General features: G+C 37.7%; 3 protein-coding genes across 9 annotated transcripts in view; 1 reads left to right on the top strand and 2 right to left on the bottom strand.

The window, feature by feature from the left end:
* The window catches only part of LOC103456783 (ATP-dependent zinc metalloprotease YME1L1), a 15,021-nt gene extending 10,589 nt beyond the window's left edge, over positions 1-4,432 (bottom strand). The window contains exons 1-2 of the mRNA XM_008396529.2: positions 4,351-4,432; positions 1,172-1,307 (exon numbers count right to left, since the gene is read on the bottom strand). The gene's annotated coding sequence lies outside the window, so the exon portion shown is untranslated. The remainder of the gene's footprint in view (positions 1-1,171; positions 1,308-4,350) is intronic.
* Positions 118-9,057, top strand: mastl (microtubule associated serine/threonine kinase-like). 3 transcript variants are annotated; one of them, XM_017301997.1, is made up of 12 exons: positions 120-426; positions 520-657; positions 1,160-1,299; positions 1,379-1,467; positions 2,098-2,204; positions 2,293-2,440; positions 2,751-2,896; positions 3,667-4,611; positions 5,478-5,619; positions 6,681-6,794; positions 7,058-7,159; positions 8,430-9,057. In XM_017301997.1, exons 1-12 carry the CDS (start codon positions 259-261, stop codon positions 8,585-8,587), a joined length of 2,397 nt encoding a protein of 798 aa, XP_017157486.1. In that variant the 5' UTR covers positions 120-258; the 3' UTR covers positions 8,588-9,057. The 3 variants fall into 3 exon arrangements, with proteins under 3 accessions (XP_017157487.1, XP_017157486.1, XP_008394753.1); XM_008396531.2 differs by having other exon boundaries at positions 2,293-2,449; XM_017301998.1 differs by lacking the exons at positions 6,681-6,794; positions 7,058-7,159; positions 8,430-9,057 and adding an exon at positions 5,718-6,154 and having other exon boundaries at positions 118-426; positions 2,293-2,449.
* Positions 9,058-10,460: 1,403 nt separating this feature from the next.
* The window catches only part of acbd5a (acyl-CoA binding domain containing 5a), a 16,331-nt gene continuing 9,082 nt past the window's right edge, over positions 10,461-17,709 (bottom strand). For 4 of the 5 annotated variants that reach the window (XM_008396512.2, XM_008396514.2, XM_017301882.1 and 1 more), the window contains exons 3-14: positions 16,899-17,019; positions 15,358-15,430; positions 14,516-14,633; positions 14,394-14,426; positions 13,189-13,389; positions 12,953-13,117; positions 12,587-12,666; positions 12,322-12,511; positions 11,843-12,027; positions 11,678-11,734; positions 11,484-11,593; positions 10,461-11,390 (exon numbers count right to left, since the gene is read on the bottom strand). In XM_008396512.2, the coding sequence (XP_008394734.1) occupies positions 11,378-11,390; positions 11,484-11,593; positions 11,678-11,734; positions 11,843-12,027; positions 12,322-12,511; positions 12,587-12,666; positions 12,953-13,117; positions 13,189-13,389; positions 14,394-14,426; positions 14,516-14,633; positions 15,358-15,430; positions 16,899-17,019 (1,346 nt within the window). In that variant the 3' untranslated portion in view covers positions 10,461-11,377. The remainder of the gene's footprint in view (positions 11,391-11,483; positions 11,594-11,677; positions 11,735-11,842; positions 12,028-12,321; positions 12,512-12,586; positions 12,667-12,952; positions 13,118-13,188; positions 13,390-14,393; positions 14,427-14,515; positions 14,634-15,357; positions 15,431-16,898; positions 17,020-17,709) is intronic. The other variant, XM_017301883.1, reaches the window with a different exon arrangement.

Here is a 17,709-nt window from a genome sequence, read left to right as displayed (position 1 = left end):
ACTTCATATACTGTCTGTCTACTCCATATTTATGGATATATATACATTAAATCATACATTAAATTATACATTGCAGATTTTTGTTTTGCTGATTTTATACAGGCAGTATTTTGAGTACCTACATCACGTCACAGGACCCCGTGACAGGCAGGGAATTCAAAAATTCAAAACAAACTCCGCACTATTTGTTGTTCTGCCATGGTAGTGTTTACGCTGGACTCGCTACCGGATTTTAAGTGAAATTATTCCATCGTTAGAATGGAGGTAAAAGAGAAACACAAAGTTGGTTCAAATGTAAAATCAGTGGAAATACCGAGGCCTCCTTCGATCGATGATTTCACCGTTTTGAAGCCCATCAGCCGCGGCGCCTTTGGAAAGGTCTACCTCGCTCGGAAGAAGAGCAATGCGCGCTTATACGCTATTAAGGTGAGTCGATACACCTTTAGTTAAATTTGATTACATTTATTTGCTGGTTTTTTGTATGAAAGTTGGGGATAATATTATCTTTTGTCGCTGTAGGTGATGAAGAAGGCAGACATGGTGGATAAAAACATGGCGAGTCAGATGAAGGCAGAGAGAGACGCCCTAGCTCTGAGCAAAAGTCCCTTCGTTGTTCACTTGTTTTACTTCCTCCAGACTGCAGCCAAGATCTATCTGGTAATGCTGAGTGAAAGAGTTCAAAATAATTTTTATTTAAAACATCTCTAGTGGACTCAGTTCAGTTCTCCTTATTAACCTCGAAGGACAAATTGCTTTCATTATTTAGTGATTATAGTGCTAAATTTACATCTTCAGGTTTATTCCAGGTATTATTAATGGCATCCATCGATCCAGCCATTCTCTATTGGATAATCAAGAATATGTAATGGTCTCACACACTGTTCTGTGAAACCAGAACATGTTATTGATTAAGCCAAAGCCATGAAAAATACAATATATTGCCAAAATATTCAGACATTTAATTTTAAATTATGTTTGTCTAATCACTTCCATGGCTAAATGAGTATAATATGCCTTGGTATGCAGCCCATTTGTGCAAACATTCGTGAAACAATGTGTCGCTCTATTGCACATTTGTGAAATAATTTCCTTCCTACTAAACATTCCACCGTCGGTTACTAGCCATATCCTAACAAAGTGTTTGTTTTATTGATCAAAGGTGATGGAATACCTCATCGGTGGGGACGTGAAGTCTCTACTCCATATTTATGGATATTTTGAGGAGGACATGGCTGTGAAGTATATCTCTGAGGTTGCGTTGGCTTTGGACTACCTTCACCGCCACGGCATAATCCACAGGTAACAAGCTGCGCAACAAGATGTTGATGTTTTATCACAGCAAGTGATCAATGCTCATTGTGTGATCTGATGCGCTCAGGGATCTGAAACCAGACAACATGCTCATATCCAACCAAGGCCACATCAAGCTGACAGACTTTGGGCTCTCAAAGGTCAAGCTTGACAGAGGTAAACAAGGGTGAATTCACATCAGACCTGTTAAGTTTGCTTTAATCGAACTGAAGTGTGTTTGGCCTAGAAAGTCCAGTTTATTTGTGGAGGTGTGAATGCATCTGTGAACTCTGGTCCACCTAAAAACCTCGGTCTCGGTTCAGTTGAAGTGAACTCTGGTGCGGTTTTAATGCATATGTGAATGTAAGCAGACCAGAGACCGCTCCAACAGCAGGAAGCAGACTGTAGCACAGGGCATTCTGGGTAAATACAACCAAAATAAACGCAGCAGTCCAACACCAGCTGGAGAAATGGGTTGTGGTTTTGTACCAAAGACAAAAGAGAAACTTTAAAACTGCTAAAATCTGACGCTACTCCATTTTTGTTTATGTTTCATGAAGAAGGACGTTCCACCTCTGGAGAAAACCTCTGGAGACGTTCATGTCGTCTCCAGAGGTTTTTGTGTCATTTTCTTCTGTGGTTCTTGATGCAGCGCCATCACAGGGGAAGAAGTTTTTCAAAGAGTTTTGTGAACCACACCAGCTGAAAATGTAACAAAGTTGCAATTTTGGTCCCCATCCAAAACTCTAAACCTGTAACCATGAGCTGCTTCATTCTTATTCACTTCTTACTCTGTGTGTAAAACAGAGCTCAGTCTTATGGACATCCTCACGACTCCATCTTTGGCGAAACCGAAAAACGACTTCTTCCGCACGCCGGGTCAAGTTCTCTCTTTGATCAGCTCCCTGGGATTCGTAAGCATTGTCTAAACCATTAATCAGAAAAGGCGACCGGGATGAATGTGGACTCTAAATCCTCTCTGTTTGTTTTTGGGGCCTGCAGAACACGCCGGCAACAGAAGGGAAGCGGCACTGCAGCGCCTCGGTTGTGTCCAGCCCGATGTCCTGCAGCAAAGTGAAGCAGAAGAACAACTCGCTTGGTTCTCCTGCGATGAACAACTCGGAACAGCTGTTTTCTCCAGCTGACCTTTGTAAAATGAGTAGGAAATTAACTCTAACGTCATTTAAATTGTTTCTGTTCTGTGGAAAAGTCCCAGATCTTAAGCACAGTCCACATATTTTCAATAGAGTTGATGTCACAGTCCTGTTTTACTTATCTATTGTTTATTAAGTGATGAAAAAATCTGCAGGTCATTTTTTTTTTTATCCGATTAATGGTCAGAATAATTGTATTAGTTGCAGCCATAAAATATAAGTATATGATCTTTAGAGGAGGTAAAACATTAAAATAAGTGCAGTTAATATGACTTTTCTTATCATGGTGTATGTTAACTCCGGCAGGGCCTAAGACCAGAGTTTTCAGTCCTCATAAACTGGCAAAAAACTTGACTCCCAATTTGCTGAGGAGCAGAAAGCGGTTTGAGACGATGAGCGCCGGAAGCACCACCGACACTGAGGGGGGCGTCAGTCCCATGTGGGAGTGTGAGGTCAGTGTTGGTGGAACAGCAGCAGTTCCGACTTCGTTTGCTGCTAAATTAAATAGTTAGTTTCTTCTTCATTTAGAAAAGAAACATACAATGGTGTATTAGGACCATCAGAGATAGAAAGAAATGAGTACATGTAATAGATTAATCTCAAAATATGAGTCTAAGAAATGTAGAAAAAAATAAATACATTTCTGAGTTTGAAAAGTGAAAAATATTCTAAAAAACTCAAATTTTGAGATTGATCTCAGGAATTTTCTAGAAAAAAATTTAAATATCTGGCTTGAAATGTCAAAAATATTCTAGAAAAAAATGTTGAAATTTGAGAAATTAAAAGTTGAAAATTTGCTAGAATAAACTCAGAAATGTTGAGATACATAGATATTTCTGACAAATTAAGTCAAATGTTCTATAAAAATACCGAAATTTTCTAGAAAAAAAAGTTAATTTTTGGTTTGAAAAGTCAAAAATCTATTAGAAAACTCAAATTTTGAGACTAATAAAAGGACTTTTGAAGAAACTTGTAAACTTTTGAATTTCAGATGTGTAAAATTTTCTGTTTTCCTTAATAAACAAAATAAGGCAAAACAACAACAGAATAAATAGAATGACCAGAATTTTCGATTTTTTTGAAACTCAGAAATTTCAAGGTTTTTTCGGTGGAAATTTACTCCTCTTTTTCTATCTACAATGGACCTACTACTCTGTTATAGGCAGCAGCTCCGAGTTCGTTTGGTGCTAAATTAAATGGATAAATGTTCTTCTTTCTTTAGAAAGAAAACGAGCAGGGGTCAAGAGGACGTGGAGTTTCTACTAAAGATGCCCCTAATCTGCCCAAAAAGTACAGTTCTCCCATCAGGAAACGTCAACCGTTCTCGGCAGTTCGGCGCCATCTTGAATCAGAGCGAGATAACTGCCAGCCAACAGTTCCCTCCTCTGTAAAGAGGACATTTTCAGACATCAACCGAAGTCCAGAGCTGCTGGAGACCAGAGCCAAGAAGACAAACGCAGAATACAAGAGATTCTTTGAGATTCCCGACACCGCTCTGAGTCACACTGGTCTGACTGGGACGTTCTCCACCATCCAGATTGGCGACTTCTTGACCACTACAGGAAACATGGCGGCGGACCACTGCGACCCGAGGCGCTCCAGCCCAATCCCTGTCGCCAAAAGTCTTTTCAGTGAGCTGGAGGAGCCGGCAGAGGACTTGTTTCAAGACGGGACTAAAGAGCCATCCCAGTGCAGTTTCACGTCCCCTCTTCCGGGGAACGTTGACGTTTGCCGGAGCCTGAGCCTGAGCCTGGACTCTGACGGCTCCATCCATGAGACGTCTCTCACCGTCGACTGTAACGCTTCTCTCCAGCCAATCAAACCAGAGGAGCACGAGCGGTGCTCCGAGTCGCCTCAACGGACTTTCCCCGTCACCATAGAAACGCCCAAACTAGTCGAGACCGACCTGAGAGGCGAATCCCTCCATAGAATCCATGACATGTCCTGCAGCTTCTCGCAGTCTCCGTCCTTCCTAAAGCCGCGGAACGTCGTGGTTTTCCGCAGCTACTGCAGCTCCATCAACCGCTCCAACACGTCCGGGGTTTCCAGGCTCAGCGTGGGCTCCGTGGAGGCCATGGACGTGTCCGCCGCCGCTTCCTGTCACTCTGCCTGCGGCACGGCAACGCCTGTGCAGCGGCGGAGAAGCTCCAACGGTTCCGTTAACCAGGTCAGTGTTCAGGGGTGGAGGCCGAAGATTGTAATTTTAAAAAATGTAAATTTTTTAAAATTTTAAAATTTAAATATAAAAATTTAAATTTTCATATTTAAATTTTTTTAAATATGAAATGTAATTTTAAAAAAAGCTATTTTATTAACTGTATTCTTGATTTTTAAATTAATCTTAAATGTCGTATCTTTATTTATTTGACCTAGATTTAATTTTAATTTTGAAACATTTTTAAAATTAAACATATTTTACTTTTTAAATCCTTTTTGCGTTAATATTTTTGAAGTCTGGATTTATTTATTTTTTTCTTATATTTTTATATCCCTGCTTTTAATTTTATTTAAGTCTCATCTTGGTTGAATTTTTTTATTTAATGCTTGTGTTTTTTTATTATTATTATGTTGTCTTTTTATGTATGTTGTGTTGATTAGATAATTTTCTCCCCTCTCTATTTTATTTTAAACTTTGGTGGTTTTTAATATATTCAAAATTTTTATTTCATTTAGATTTTTTTTAAGGATTAAATTTTTTTAAATGATGTATTTTCATTTCATAATATCTTAATTTCTTTTATAAATCATTCCTTTTGATTTATTAATATAGATACGACGTATAAAACAAATTAGGATTTAAAATGAAAATACATTAAAATCAAGATTAAATTAAAAAAAAAATCAAAACCGCCAAATCAAAACGAAATGAGAATATGAATATATGCTTACATACATGTAAAATAAAAATATAGCATTTGTATTTCATATAAATATTTTTCTGTTTTGCTTCTTTTTTTTTTTCAAAGGTTTGCTTGAGTTTATGAACCATTTTTTAACTTCTCTCTCCTTCTATTTCTCTTCCTCTCACATTAGACTCCTCAGCCCATGTCGACCTCTCACACCCCTTTCCGGACTCCAAAGAGCGTCCGAAGGGGCGCGCTGCCTGTTGAGGGCGCCCCAATTTTGGGAACCCCGGATTATTTGGCTCCGGAGCTTCTCCTTGGAAAACCTCACGGTAAAAGAAGGGAAAACTTTAAAATCAAACAAATCCGCCTGTAATGTAATCGCCTGCTGATTATCACTGTAGCTCTTGTGACAGGCGTTCTGCTTTAGTTTCAGGAAGTTTTCTGTTTGGTAAGTTTATAGCAACGTTGTTTCTTGCAGCTTGCATGTTGCCCTTGCCAGGCTGCTAATACTGTTGTAGGAAATAAACTGCTCCTACCCCCAATTTTTCCATTCCCTCTGTTTCTGGATCTGGAAACAAACTGGGATTGGTTATTGATTGGGACTGAAGTTTCGGATTGGAAGGATGAAAGTGGGTTGTCTGTGCAGTTAACATGTTAACAGCAGGGGAATCTGGAGGCTTTTAACTGGACGAACTGGTTTCTGCTTCTGAAAGGCTGCTTGGGTCAAATGTTGAAACTCATGCAGAAGTTGCAAAACGGTAAACTCAGTTTATTTTTAGTCCGATTTCACATGAATAATTCAGAATTGCTGTGATTTATTTTAAATTTTCACTGTTATGCCAACGTTTAGTTTTTTTTTTTGTTTGGTTTTTTTAACCTGATGGACATTTACAGTTGAAACCAGATATTTACTGAGTAAAAAGACAAAAACAATTTTTTATCTTGCAGTCTGAAGTTAAATCAAACTAAACTTTTCTTGCTTTAGCTTGGTTACAATTACAATTATTTGCTAAACGTGAGAACATATTTTAATTCAAGGAAAGTTTTAAAAATGTTCTTGCTTTTTAACAAATATAAATAATTTTGGAAATTCTAACTAAGCTAAAACAAGAAAAGTTTAGTCTGATTTATCTTCAGACAGAGAGAAAAATGTGTTTTTCTGTGTGTGTAAATATCTGATTTGAACCATATTTGCATGTAAAAGTGAATAATTAATGCTCAGTAGTGTCAAGGTGAACCTCTAACATAGTCCTTCCTGCTTCAGCCACTGCAGCCCAATCAGGTCACACTAACAGGAATCACATGCTAGCTAACAGGCTAGCATGCTAACAGATGCTAGCCTGTTAGCATCTCGCTGAATCCTCATTGCTTCCTGTTTGTTTCTGGCCAGACTGCAGGGTGGACTGGTGGGCGCTCGGCGTGTGTCTGTTCGAGTTCCTCACCGGAGTGCCGCCCTTCAACGACGAAACTCCCCAGCTGGTTTTCCAGAATATTCTCAACAGAGGTCAGTTCAAGTACGACGGCGTGTTAGGGATGAAAACCAGGAAGAAAATTTCCACCAAGAAATTTTGAGATTAATCTCAGAAACTTTCTAATAAAGAACATCTACATTTCATTTCTGAATTTGAAAAATCAAAAACTTTCAAGAAAAAACTCAAAAATCTTGAAAGGTTTAAAATCTCGCAGAAAAAATTTGCTTGACTAATATTCATGCTGTTCTAGTTTAGCTGCTTGCTCTTACTTCCAGTTTAACTTGTACATTTTTAGACATCCCTTGGCCTGAAGGGGAGGAGAAACTTCCTGTAAACTCCAGGAATGCCATTGAGATCCTGCTGGCCATGGACATGAGGAAACGCGCCGGCCTGAAGGGTAAAAATCGCACTCTGCCGGGAAGCTGCAGGAAGTCAGAACATTTGCCTTTTAAACCTTCAGTAGGCCATTGCTTTGGTTTATTTTTTATTGTCTGTGTAGAATTTCCTTTAAAATATTTTCCAGATCTTGACAGGTTTGGAAAAAGAAAATGGAGCATATAAAATATTTCTGTATTTGAGATTTTTCCCCTTATACTACACTATGAAATTATTTTAAATTTAATTTAATTAATTAAATTTTTTTACTGCAAATAATCTGAATTGGTCATCAACTTAACTTACAGCAGCTTAAAATAGTGACGTAATTATAATTTATAATGTGAAAATTACGTCCTGTAAAGTATGGAATTACTTTTTCATTTTTCAGGAAACAAGAAATTTAATTATGGGAAAAAATATATTTCCCTATTGTTGTTTTGTTTTTTAAGCGTAAAAGTCTATTAATGTAATTTGTATTTATTTATTTTGACATGTTTCCTCTTTAATTTGCCTCAGTTTTAACATTTCACTCATCAATATTTAAATTTTTGACTTAGAGACTGAATGAACAGTTGTTCAAAAATTAAAAGGGAAGCTATTTACAACTTTAAATTCTAGTTCAATTGGACCTTCAACTGGGTCTAAATCTGTCTTGAAAAATTGATCACGATATTAGCACGATATAGTCTTTGTTTTAAATATCTGAAATACAACCAGTTTCTTAGTATTTCAGTTTTCTAAAAAGTTTTCTCTTCACGCCATTGTTTTATTTTTAAGCAGTTATGAGGAACAGTGGCAAAACTTTAAATTGCTGGTGCACAAGTTACTCAACAGGTCGTTGCTAGGCAACCACAGGTTTGTGGCACTTCAAGCTGTTGCTAGGTAACCAGAGAGCGAGTGAGTTGATTCTACCAACTTTGCTTTGGCTGAAGTCTGCTCTGGGTCGGAGTTCAGCGAATAACCGATATATTGAATATTCCATCAGATGTATTATCTATTGATATTGATTGTCCTGATTTATTGTTTAATGCCAACAAAAATACTAAAACTACCATTTTGGGAAAGTTTTACCAACAAAACAAAATAAAAGAACCGTTCACTTCCATCCTTATTTGATCATTCCAATAGTTGTTAGACCCGATTAGGTCAGTCTACTAATGGAAACACATTTCTAAAATAGGAAGGTAAATTCAGCTTTGTTGTCGTTTTTTGTAATGGTGGAAACTATAGATGCTAAGGCTAGGCTAATATGCTAAAGCTGCCTGATTCTTTTGTCGTTTTGTTTGCAGAACTGAAGCGCCACCGCCTGTTCGACGGCCTGGACTGGGACAACCTGCAGGACCAGCCGATGCCGTTCATACCGCAGCCGGAGGACGAAACCGACACGTCGTACTTCGAGGCGAGAAACAACGCTCAGCACATCGCCGTGTCTGGCTTCAGTCTGTAGCCTCAAAGCTTTGTTTGGTCTTATGTCTGTTAAACCGCACTGATTTAAAGATGTAGCAAAATCAGAGCCGCAGACGGACATGCAAACGGTTCTGATTGGTTCTCTGTTCACTGGTTCTTTTAAAAGAAACTTTTACACATGTGCAATCACTGCTGCTGTATACTGTTGAGAGGAAAGTGTCTTAAAACTTTATTTGCTGAGAAGTCTTAAATAATGCTCTTTGCTTGCTAACTTTATCGTCTGCAGGTTTAGGTGTTTAGTTTCTGTTTTCTCCTCTGCCTCTTTGTTTTTCTGTGTAAAGGTCATGACCTGCGGGCCCTAAAACCGTTTAGGAGTGCAACAACACTGAAGAAAAACCTATTCATATATTCATAAATAATGTTTTAATGTATCAATTTCTGTGTTTATTTTGTCTGATTGTTTTAAGATATATGTGGCGTTTTGAAATAAAACAGAAATTTCCTCCTTTTTATGTGTTTTGATCTGATTTCTTCTTTGCTCCCTGTACTGCTTGTACGCTTTCATCTTTTTTTTAAAGGGACAATGCAAATAAAATGTTTGCTACATGATCCGCCTCGTATATCTTTAACATTTTCAATAAACTCTAAATACTTTACATACTTCATTTGTTTCAAGTGTTTCAGAAACTGTTCTCTTCCCTTTCAATGGAAACCAGAAACTAACTCAATTTTATGCAAAGTTGATTAAAAAGTATTTTACTAAAGGTTTAAAACAAGAAGCTAATTTAGAGCTGCTAATATAAAATGGGAAATTTGTTCATTTTACACACAAGTATCCATGTTGTGGTACAGCTGCTTGTACAGGAAGTTAGAAAAGTAACAGTTTAACTTTCCAATGAGCAGCTGCTTTAAAAACACAAGATGAGCCAAAATATTAAATATCAATGCCAGGATTTTATGCTGTGGAAAAGGAAAACCTAAAAAAACAGAAAATAAAATTACAAGAAAAAGTCACAATATTACTGGTTTATTTTGGTAATACTGTGACTTTTTTTGTTTTATTTGACTTACTCTCATAAATTTGTTCTTGAATTTTTATATTCTAGTAAAACTTTATTTTCACTTCTCAAAATTTTCTGTTATTCTAATGTCTTTTTTCTCATAATACTGATTTCATTCTCAAAATTTGACTTTATTCTCGTATTATGACCTATTCTTGTATGAGTTTATTCTCATAATATAAATTTATTCTCATCATTTTATTGTATTTTTTTAGTTTGCCCCTAATTCTGCATCATAAATTCTGTACAGGATTACCTAATAACCAGATATTCAACTAGTTGAGCTCGTTTGGTCAAATGTACAACTAGTGCAGAGTATTTGCAAGTTTGTAGATAAAAATGATGGCTGATAAATCATTTTGAATAAATACACCAACAGCTTGCCATAGAATTGAAGCCTGAATGCTTAAAAGTGAATCAATAGGAGCTTTTAAAGATTTTAATTTGACCAGAAATTCCCTTTGGCACTCTCCAGTTCAGCTTGAGCAACAAAAATAACTGAATCAAGGTTTCTTAATAAAATAGTATCAATTAGGACAAAAGATACTTTAAAAATCTTCCCTTAAAATGGCTAATTTAATGGTTGTAGTCGACTGAGGCTCCCAAAAGACAGCTGGTGTTTTTTAAAATGAAACGTTCTGTAACCAAAGATGAATTTTCTGGCTTAAAATTGGGAGTAAATAAAGCAAAAGCATTAACATATTTATTTTTATCACATCCAAATGATGGTATAATCATATTACTATAGTTTTTCTACCATATTTTGGGTGAAAATCTGAATATCAGGTCAATTCAACCATTTTTAAAAATTACTTGTTTTTTTTTAATTAAAATAAGCCACATACACTCAAATTATTTGGTCAAAACTTTAATTCAAGCTGCGTTTATCACATGCACACACCACTCTGCACAGGCAGAAAGGGTGAAAAAGCTTGTAGTACATTTTAATAGAAAGGTAAACCATTTTATTATTATTAAATTAGTTTTTCTCTGAAAAGATCAGCTTTAATTAGCACGCCAACCTTTGTAAATATTACATATTAATCTACAGTTAATACAGATGCAATTAAAATATTGCATTTAGGTCTGAACTGTACAGCTACTGTATATAATTTGTACAGAAGTCACTGGTTTGCAAACAGGAAATCAAAATTATGCAAGAAATAAAACAAAAACAATGTCTTTTGTTGCATTTTTTGTTAAACAATTAGCAATTTGAGTGAAATATTCTGATGTTTAGCTGTAATTTGGTCCAAACCCGGAAGAACTGAATGTAATGCCCTCTACATTTTGATGACGAGGCACTTTTTCCTGCAGAATGAAATTGAAAACTTGGACCAACCTGACATAAAGCACATCCTGATATGAAGCAATCTACAACAAAATTATTCGATTTTTACGTCGGAAACTCATTTAAAGCAATAAATATTACCAGGAAAGACTCACATCTCAACACAGTTTTACATTCATTATATGTTTTCTACAGTTTTAATCACATCTTAATATAGCAGCATCTCCTGGGCAGCTAAGAAAATTGTGGAAAATTTGTGCAACGGAGCCAAAGTTAGGGAAATAACCGAGAAGCTACGATAGTTCACAACCGTTCTGAGAAATCAGAAGCATTCGTGTTTCAGCCAAACTCCAGACTTTTCTCTTTCTCTGCTCCAAGGTTCCTTCTTCGAAGTGCAAAAGCAAATTACTTTAATTAGGACGAAAGAAGCTGCAGCCCAACAGTGTAGGGATTCGTTACCGTCTTGCCGTAAACTGCATCAGTTGATTCGTCTGTTTAAATAAAAACAAAACAGTAAATATATCAAACTAGACATTCACAGGAGGAAAAAAAACATTTATTTTTTTTTAATGAATATATATTACCTTCTTCTTTTCTGGAAGTACAGACGGATGAGCCACTGAACCACAAACGGCCAGATAACGGCAAAGGCCAGACTGGTTGGTGAAATGTCGAAAGGCCACCATGATGGATTCTAGGTGAGAGACACACACACACACACACGTTAAAAAATAAAAATGAATAAAGAAACAAAAACAGCAATATGTGATAGAGTTACCCGATTCCTCTTGTTGCCCGGAGGCGATCCGTAGGAAGGCAAAGTCACTGATCGAGCCTGAAAACAACAAAGAGGGAGACGAACAATTTTTATTTCACTAGAAATTAAATGGATTCATCCAACTTTTCATCCATCCATCCATCCGTGTTTTGGTTCTGATCTGACCAGGTTGGCGGTTAGAGCCTCCACGGTTCCCATCCTCTCCAAAACGCTCTGGATGTCTTTCTGAACCCGGGCCAGCGCCACCACGATCTGCTCATCCAGGCTGCCTCTGGGCGGTACCGGTCCGGCCGGTTCCGGTCCGTCCCCACTGGGGTGCAGCTGGGATCCCGGAGCGAGGGACCTGGAGCCTTGGAAACAGAAAACGGCCATCGTTAGCGACAGATTTGTGTAGGTTTTTACCGTTTATTAACGAGACAGAGTTTAGCACCAAACTTTCATTTTGAAAATAAACAAAGTTTGAAAAGTAAATGGAGATGAAGTTCCATCTCACATCTCATTTTTATACATTCCAATCTGTCGTAGGATTTTCCCAAAATGTTTTGAATGGATGGATGAACAGATAGATTTATTTCAACCCCCTCCCAGTGTGTTGGTCCCGGTTCTACTGGGCCCACTAAGCTCCCGTCTAACTCTAACTGTACCTGAATGTCCGTCCTCTCCCCGTCCCCATCGGTCCAGCCTCAGAGACACCGTCCCTCCTGTCCCTCCCATCCCTCCCATCTCCCTCTCTTCCCCTCTGCGCCTCGCGGCCCGCGGCGGATCCTGATCTTCCTCCAGGAAGTGGCTGTCCTCTTCCTCCAGGTCGTCCAGAGAGCGGTTCTGCTCAGAGTTCTGGAGCAAACAGAAACCTTCAGTCAGTACCTCACGAAGACTGACCCAGAGTCCGGTTCTGGGGTTTGGACTCGCCTCTTCCTGGCCGAACTGGTCCACGGAGTCGCAGTAGACTTCGCTGTCAGAGTCGCTGGTCACCTGGTTGGTTCTGGTGTCTGGAACATGGAGGACATTTTAGTTCAGATGGAGATTAAACAGAACAGAACTGATAAACACAAACTGATCAAATCTATTGATTTATTAATGAATGAATGAACAGACGGACGGATGGAAGGACGGACAGATGGACTGATGGATGGATGGATGGATGGATGGATGGACTGATGGATGGATGGATGGATGGATGGATGGATGGATGGATGGATGGATGGATGGATTAATTGATGGCGGATGTTTCGAACCCATCAGATCCAAAATGGCTGACATCTTGGCTCCACCTACCTGCGTGGTGTTCGTTGGTCAGAGGCTCCCTGGCGGAGGCGTCGTGCTCATCGACGGCTCTCTGATGGCTGCCATTGGCCAGGTGGGAGCCGCCGTTGGACAGCTTCCCGTTCTGGAGCGACGCTTTGTGTCTCCTGGTGGAAATCTTCTTCTTGGGTTGAGTGGCTACAGGAATAAAAACACAATGAGAACCAGGAAATACTCTTCATCTAAAAAAAAGAAGAAATCTGTGTTACCCTTTCTGATCTCCATTGTGTCTTCTTTCCCTTCCTCCTCCTCTTCATCTTCATCCTCATCCTCTTCCTCCTCCTGCTCCACTTCTTCATTTTGTCTGAGCCTGGCGGGCCGGGTCTCCAGGGTGCCGTTCATCTCCATGTTTCTGATGACGCTTTTCGCAACACTTTTTGATTCCATCGAGTTCAGCATTGTTCCAAATCCTGAACAGAAAAATTGATTTTTATCAAACTCAGCACACAAATCTGAATATCTGATAGCAGAACCAGCGACGAGGGGCCTCAGGAGGCAGGAGGAAAAATGAGAAGAAAAAAAAAGCTAAAATATGGTTAAGTCATATAAATATATATACATATAAATCATAACATCTAATCTATTTTTCAACCATTATTATAAAACACTATAATATCAGTTTTAAATTAAATTACAGCTAAATCTTAGGCCATTATTTTAGGAAGGTGACGATACAGCGGTTTCTCAAAGTGGGGGCCTCCAGTCCTCCAGGGGGCGCCAAGATACAAGACGGAAAAAAAATGCTAAAATAAATTTTTCAGAAATGTTTAGCCAATGTTATCATAAAATCTCTACTATTTTTTAATCATCATTACAAAATATAATTTATTGAAATGCTATTTGCCATGCTCATGTTCCTGATTGGTTTCCAGTCTAATGTAAGCTAGTGTTTTGCTCATTAAGCTAGCATAGCAAGCGCAGAATTGACAAGATTTTAACTAAAATACACACATTTTTACAAATTAACCAAAGGAACCATCCAGCATTCCTAGAAAAAACCTTAGGAACTCATGTCCAACTAAAATCAGAATTTATGCTAAACGAATGTAATAATTATTAAACAATGGATAAAACAACCCCGCCTCTCGCCCGGAACGTTAGCTGGAGATAGGCACCAGCAACCCTCCCGACACCACTGAGGGACAAGGGTGTAAAGAAAATAAATAAATAAATAAATAAATAAATAAATAAATGGATGGATAGATGGAACATTATGGGTTTTTTTTGCATATTTTGTAGCCAGAAGCTAATGCCATTTAAGGCTTCATAGTAGGAAAAGATTTGGGAACCTCTGTGCTAATCTACTCTTTAATATGTACAACATATAACAGCATTGCTATCAAACACTAAAAGCATACTAGCTAAAATACCACACATATTCTACTCTACATCATGTACGCAGTCGCATACTTGCCTTCCAGTTGCCTAGCAAACTTGGTTAAGCGGGCTGAGCAGATCAAAGGCAAATTGTAAACAGTTAAGTTTCGTTTGCCTGTTTCTGACTCCATTAAAAAAGAAGAGAAAAAAAGAACGCACCTGTGCTCAGGTCCGATATCTGCGTGATTTTTTTCTTCTCGTCAATCAGCTCATAGAACGGTCCGAGGATGCGAAGCAGCTCCTCCACCTCGTCGGTCATCGGCATTCCCTCCAGGATCTGTGGGTTGAACCCAAATTATCGTTTGTTACAAAACCAGAAAAAAATAAGCTACATGTATTTCAAGATTTAAAGACAAATATATTTTGGAGCCAAGAAAACATTTGAAGTTTCGCTTAAAATGTAGGAAGAGACAAATCTTCAGGATCATCACTAGCCATGTTCCTATCAACTTTTTTATACAGATATTGAAGTATCGTATTAGAAAAGGTAGACGGAAATGATAAAATTCAAAATAACTTCAAAAATACTATGCTCTCTTAGGTGGTTTTTGACTTTTACAAAAAAAAGGGCGTTGATGGAAACACATTTGTTGAAAAAGTTTTGAGGTAGCGAATATTCCCATCCACCAATGGATTTGTGCCTTACTAAAGGCACGAAACCCGTCAAAAATCTCACAGAGAGGTGGACTCTTAATTATTTCTGAGATGTATTTTCTCAAAAATGAATTTCAGGTGAACTAGGCACACAACAGAGTGCTTTTAAATCCCTCCATAGGGTGCTGGTTTGCTAGGTCTCTAAATGACACCTCAAACGCCATTTTAAGTTCCTCCTCCTTACTTGACTAATCACTATTTCAATCTTGACTTTCTGAACTCAAACTGAAGCTAGCTGCTAACTAGACAGGTAGATATAAAAATAACTGTCATAAACAGTTTTTAAAACATGATGTTTGCCCACTAAGTTTTTCAGTAATATAAATGTAAAAGTTAAGGAAACCAACCAGCTTCATTTGGTCAACGTAGGCCGCCATCGCTTCTCCTTCAGACATTTCTCCAAGAGAATTCCACGCATCCCTGTTTCACAAATGTGAACAAGTAAAAAAACTAAATAAATAATCCAATGTCGGATTAAATAGCTTTCAAACATCATCAGTTTTGCAAATAATTGTTATTCTATTCAGAGTTAAAGTGAGATTCTTTTCAAGAGATCCAGAAAGTTTTCTTTTTGCCTTTATATCCACACCGCTCTTAAAAATTCCTTAAAGGTGGATTTTTAAAAAATGTCAGCAGAAATATTAATTAAAAATAAATACTCTTTACCAAAGTTGTGCTTGTTTTCTGCTTTTTAAACAGACCAAGTTTACTTAAGGTCAGTGCGTTCCCTGCAATCTGTGGGTCAAAGGCTGAGTGACTAACTATGATTTACAACATTCTTAAGCAAAGAGAGAAAACGTCCACTGCAAAAACACAAAATCTTACTACGTTTTTAATCGGTCTAGTTTCTAGTGCAAATATCTTAGCACAGGATTTCCCAAACTTTTCCATGCAATGGCTGCCACAAAAAGCATGAACCTCTGGAGGAAACGTCAACTTTCATTATGTTTGTATTCACTATTCAGTCATTATTATTGAATGTAATAATACAGTTATTACATTAATTTAGCGTAAATCCCACTTAATTCTTCCTTATTTTTAGATGGCAATGTTTATCAAAATAGTGACTTTATTACCAGATGATACACGTTTTCACCACAATCCCCTCTTTTGATAAGAAAATATGCATTTTTTTATATATATATTAAATAACATCAAATTTTGTTTTATTCCCGCAGTTCTCATGTTATTTTTAGTGGCAGAGTCCTGCAGGGCTGCTGTGGCTCCTTTCGTCTTCTTGCTTTCTCTGTTAGTTTGAAGAGTTTCATGAATTTGACCGGCAGAAATGAGCATCAGAAATAACAATGAAATTAATTATTTTAAATGCATTCTATTTATTTTTAAAGCATGACTGAATAATAGATAAATTTAAGATTGAAACATTTATGGTATTGAATGTTTTTCCCATTTTCCCTCTAACTTTTGCAGCCCCCACTTTTAAATACACTGTCTTAGTACGTTTAAAATAAAGGCAAGTAACTTTTCAGCAGGTAATAGGAGCTTTTCTAAGTCAATAAATCCTTAATATTGAAGAAAAAGTACTAGTTCACTTATAACAGGAAAATGTCTCGTTACAAATAAAATAATCTGCCAAAATTAAGGAGTTTTTAATTTAAAACAAGCTATTTCTCGCTGAAAAGTTACTTTTAGGTTAGTTTTATCTTATTTCAGGTATAGTGAGATATTTGTAATAGAAACTAGAGATAAAAAGTTGGAAAGACTTTGTGTTTTTGCAGTGTCCTGCTTTGTGGGTCAAAGGTCACATTCCAGAGAGCGCAGCTTGAAAAAACGCACAGATGAATCTCCAACTACAGTCGTGTTTTACATGAAAAGCTCAAATAAAAGAGTTTTTATTTCAGTAAAAAAAAACAAAGAGAAATGTACAAACCACTTCGCTTTGCCAACCACGTCCCAGAAGCCGGGTCGGGGAATATTACACGGCCCGATAGTGGCCTGTTTATAGTAACTGTAGAACTTTAGCATCATGTCGTTTGACGGCTGAAAGGGACCTGAAAATAAAAACAACACGTTCACGTAAACTGTGTTTCTAACTGGTGGTAATGTGAACAGAGCTGGAGTGGTGGCCGTGAAGGAGAGGCCGATCTGTGCTGCAGGTCTGCTGCCAAAGTGGATTAGTTAAATCACTCAAGCTGCTGCGGCTCACCTGACACCAGGCTGCAGTTGGCTCTGATTCAGGAGCAAAGTAAAGGGCTATTCCACCGCTTTTAAGGATGCAATCGATACAAAATGGAATATGACACAATAAGTAGATTCAGAAAGAGCAAAATCTCCTGTTTTCCAAGCTGTTCCCACAGATTTTTTACATTTATTTCTTACCAGGTTGCTTTTTTACTACAATAAATCTGAGAATCCTGCAGATCATAGGCGTCCAAACTCTGACATTTTCAAGTTAGGGAATTCGAGAGCAACATGTTTTATTTATTTATTTTATGAACACACAATATATCAGCACTAAAATCAGTTCGGCTGACATTAGTCATTTTTTGGCATAATGTATCGGTTCGATAAATAAAACTGGGCCGATACTAACAACCCATATTTATTTCCATCTTGTTGCCGTCTGTTTCTGGTGGTTTCCCCCCCCCCCCAAAGGTGTCAAAACAGCAGAAAAATACATTTAATATCGAGAAATATCAGTTATCGGCCATAGCAACAAAGTTGATATCAAATCAAATTTT

Source organism: Poecilia reticulata, linkage group LG20 (assembly GCF_000633615.1).
Source record: "Poecilia reticulata strain Guanapo linkage group LG20, Guppy_female_1.0+MT, whole genome shotgun sequence".
NCBI classification, from domain to species: domain Eukaryota; kingdom Metazoa; phylum Chordata; class Actinopteri; order Cyprinodontiformes; family Poeciliidae; genus Poecilia; species Poecilia reticulata.
This window is presented reverse-complemented; position numbering and strand designations above follow the sequence as displayed.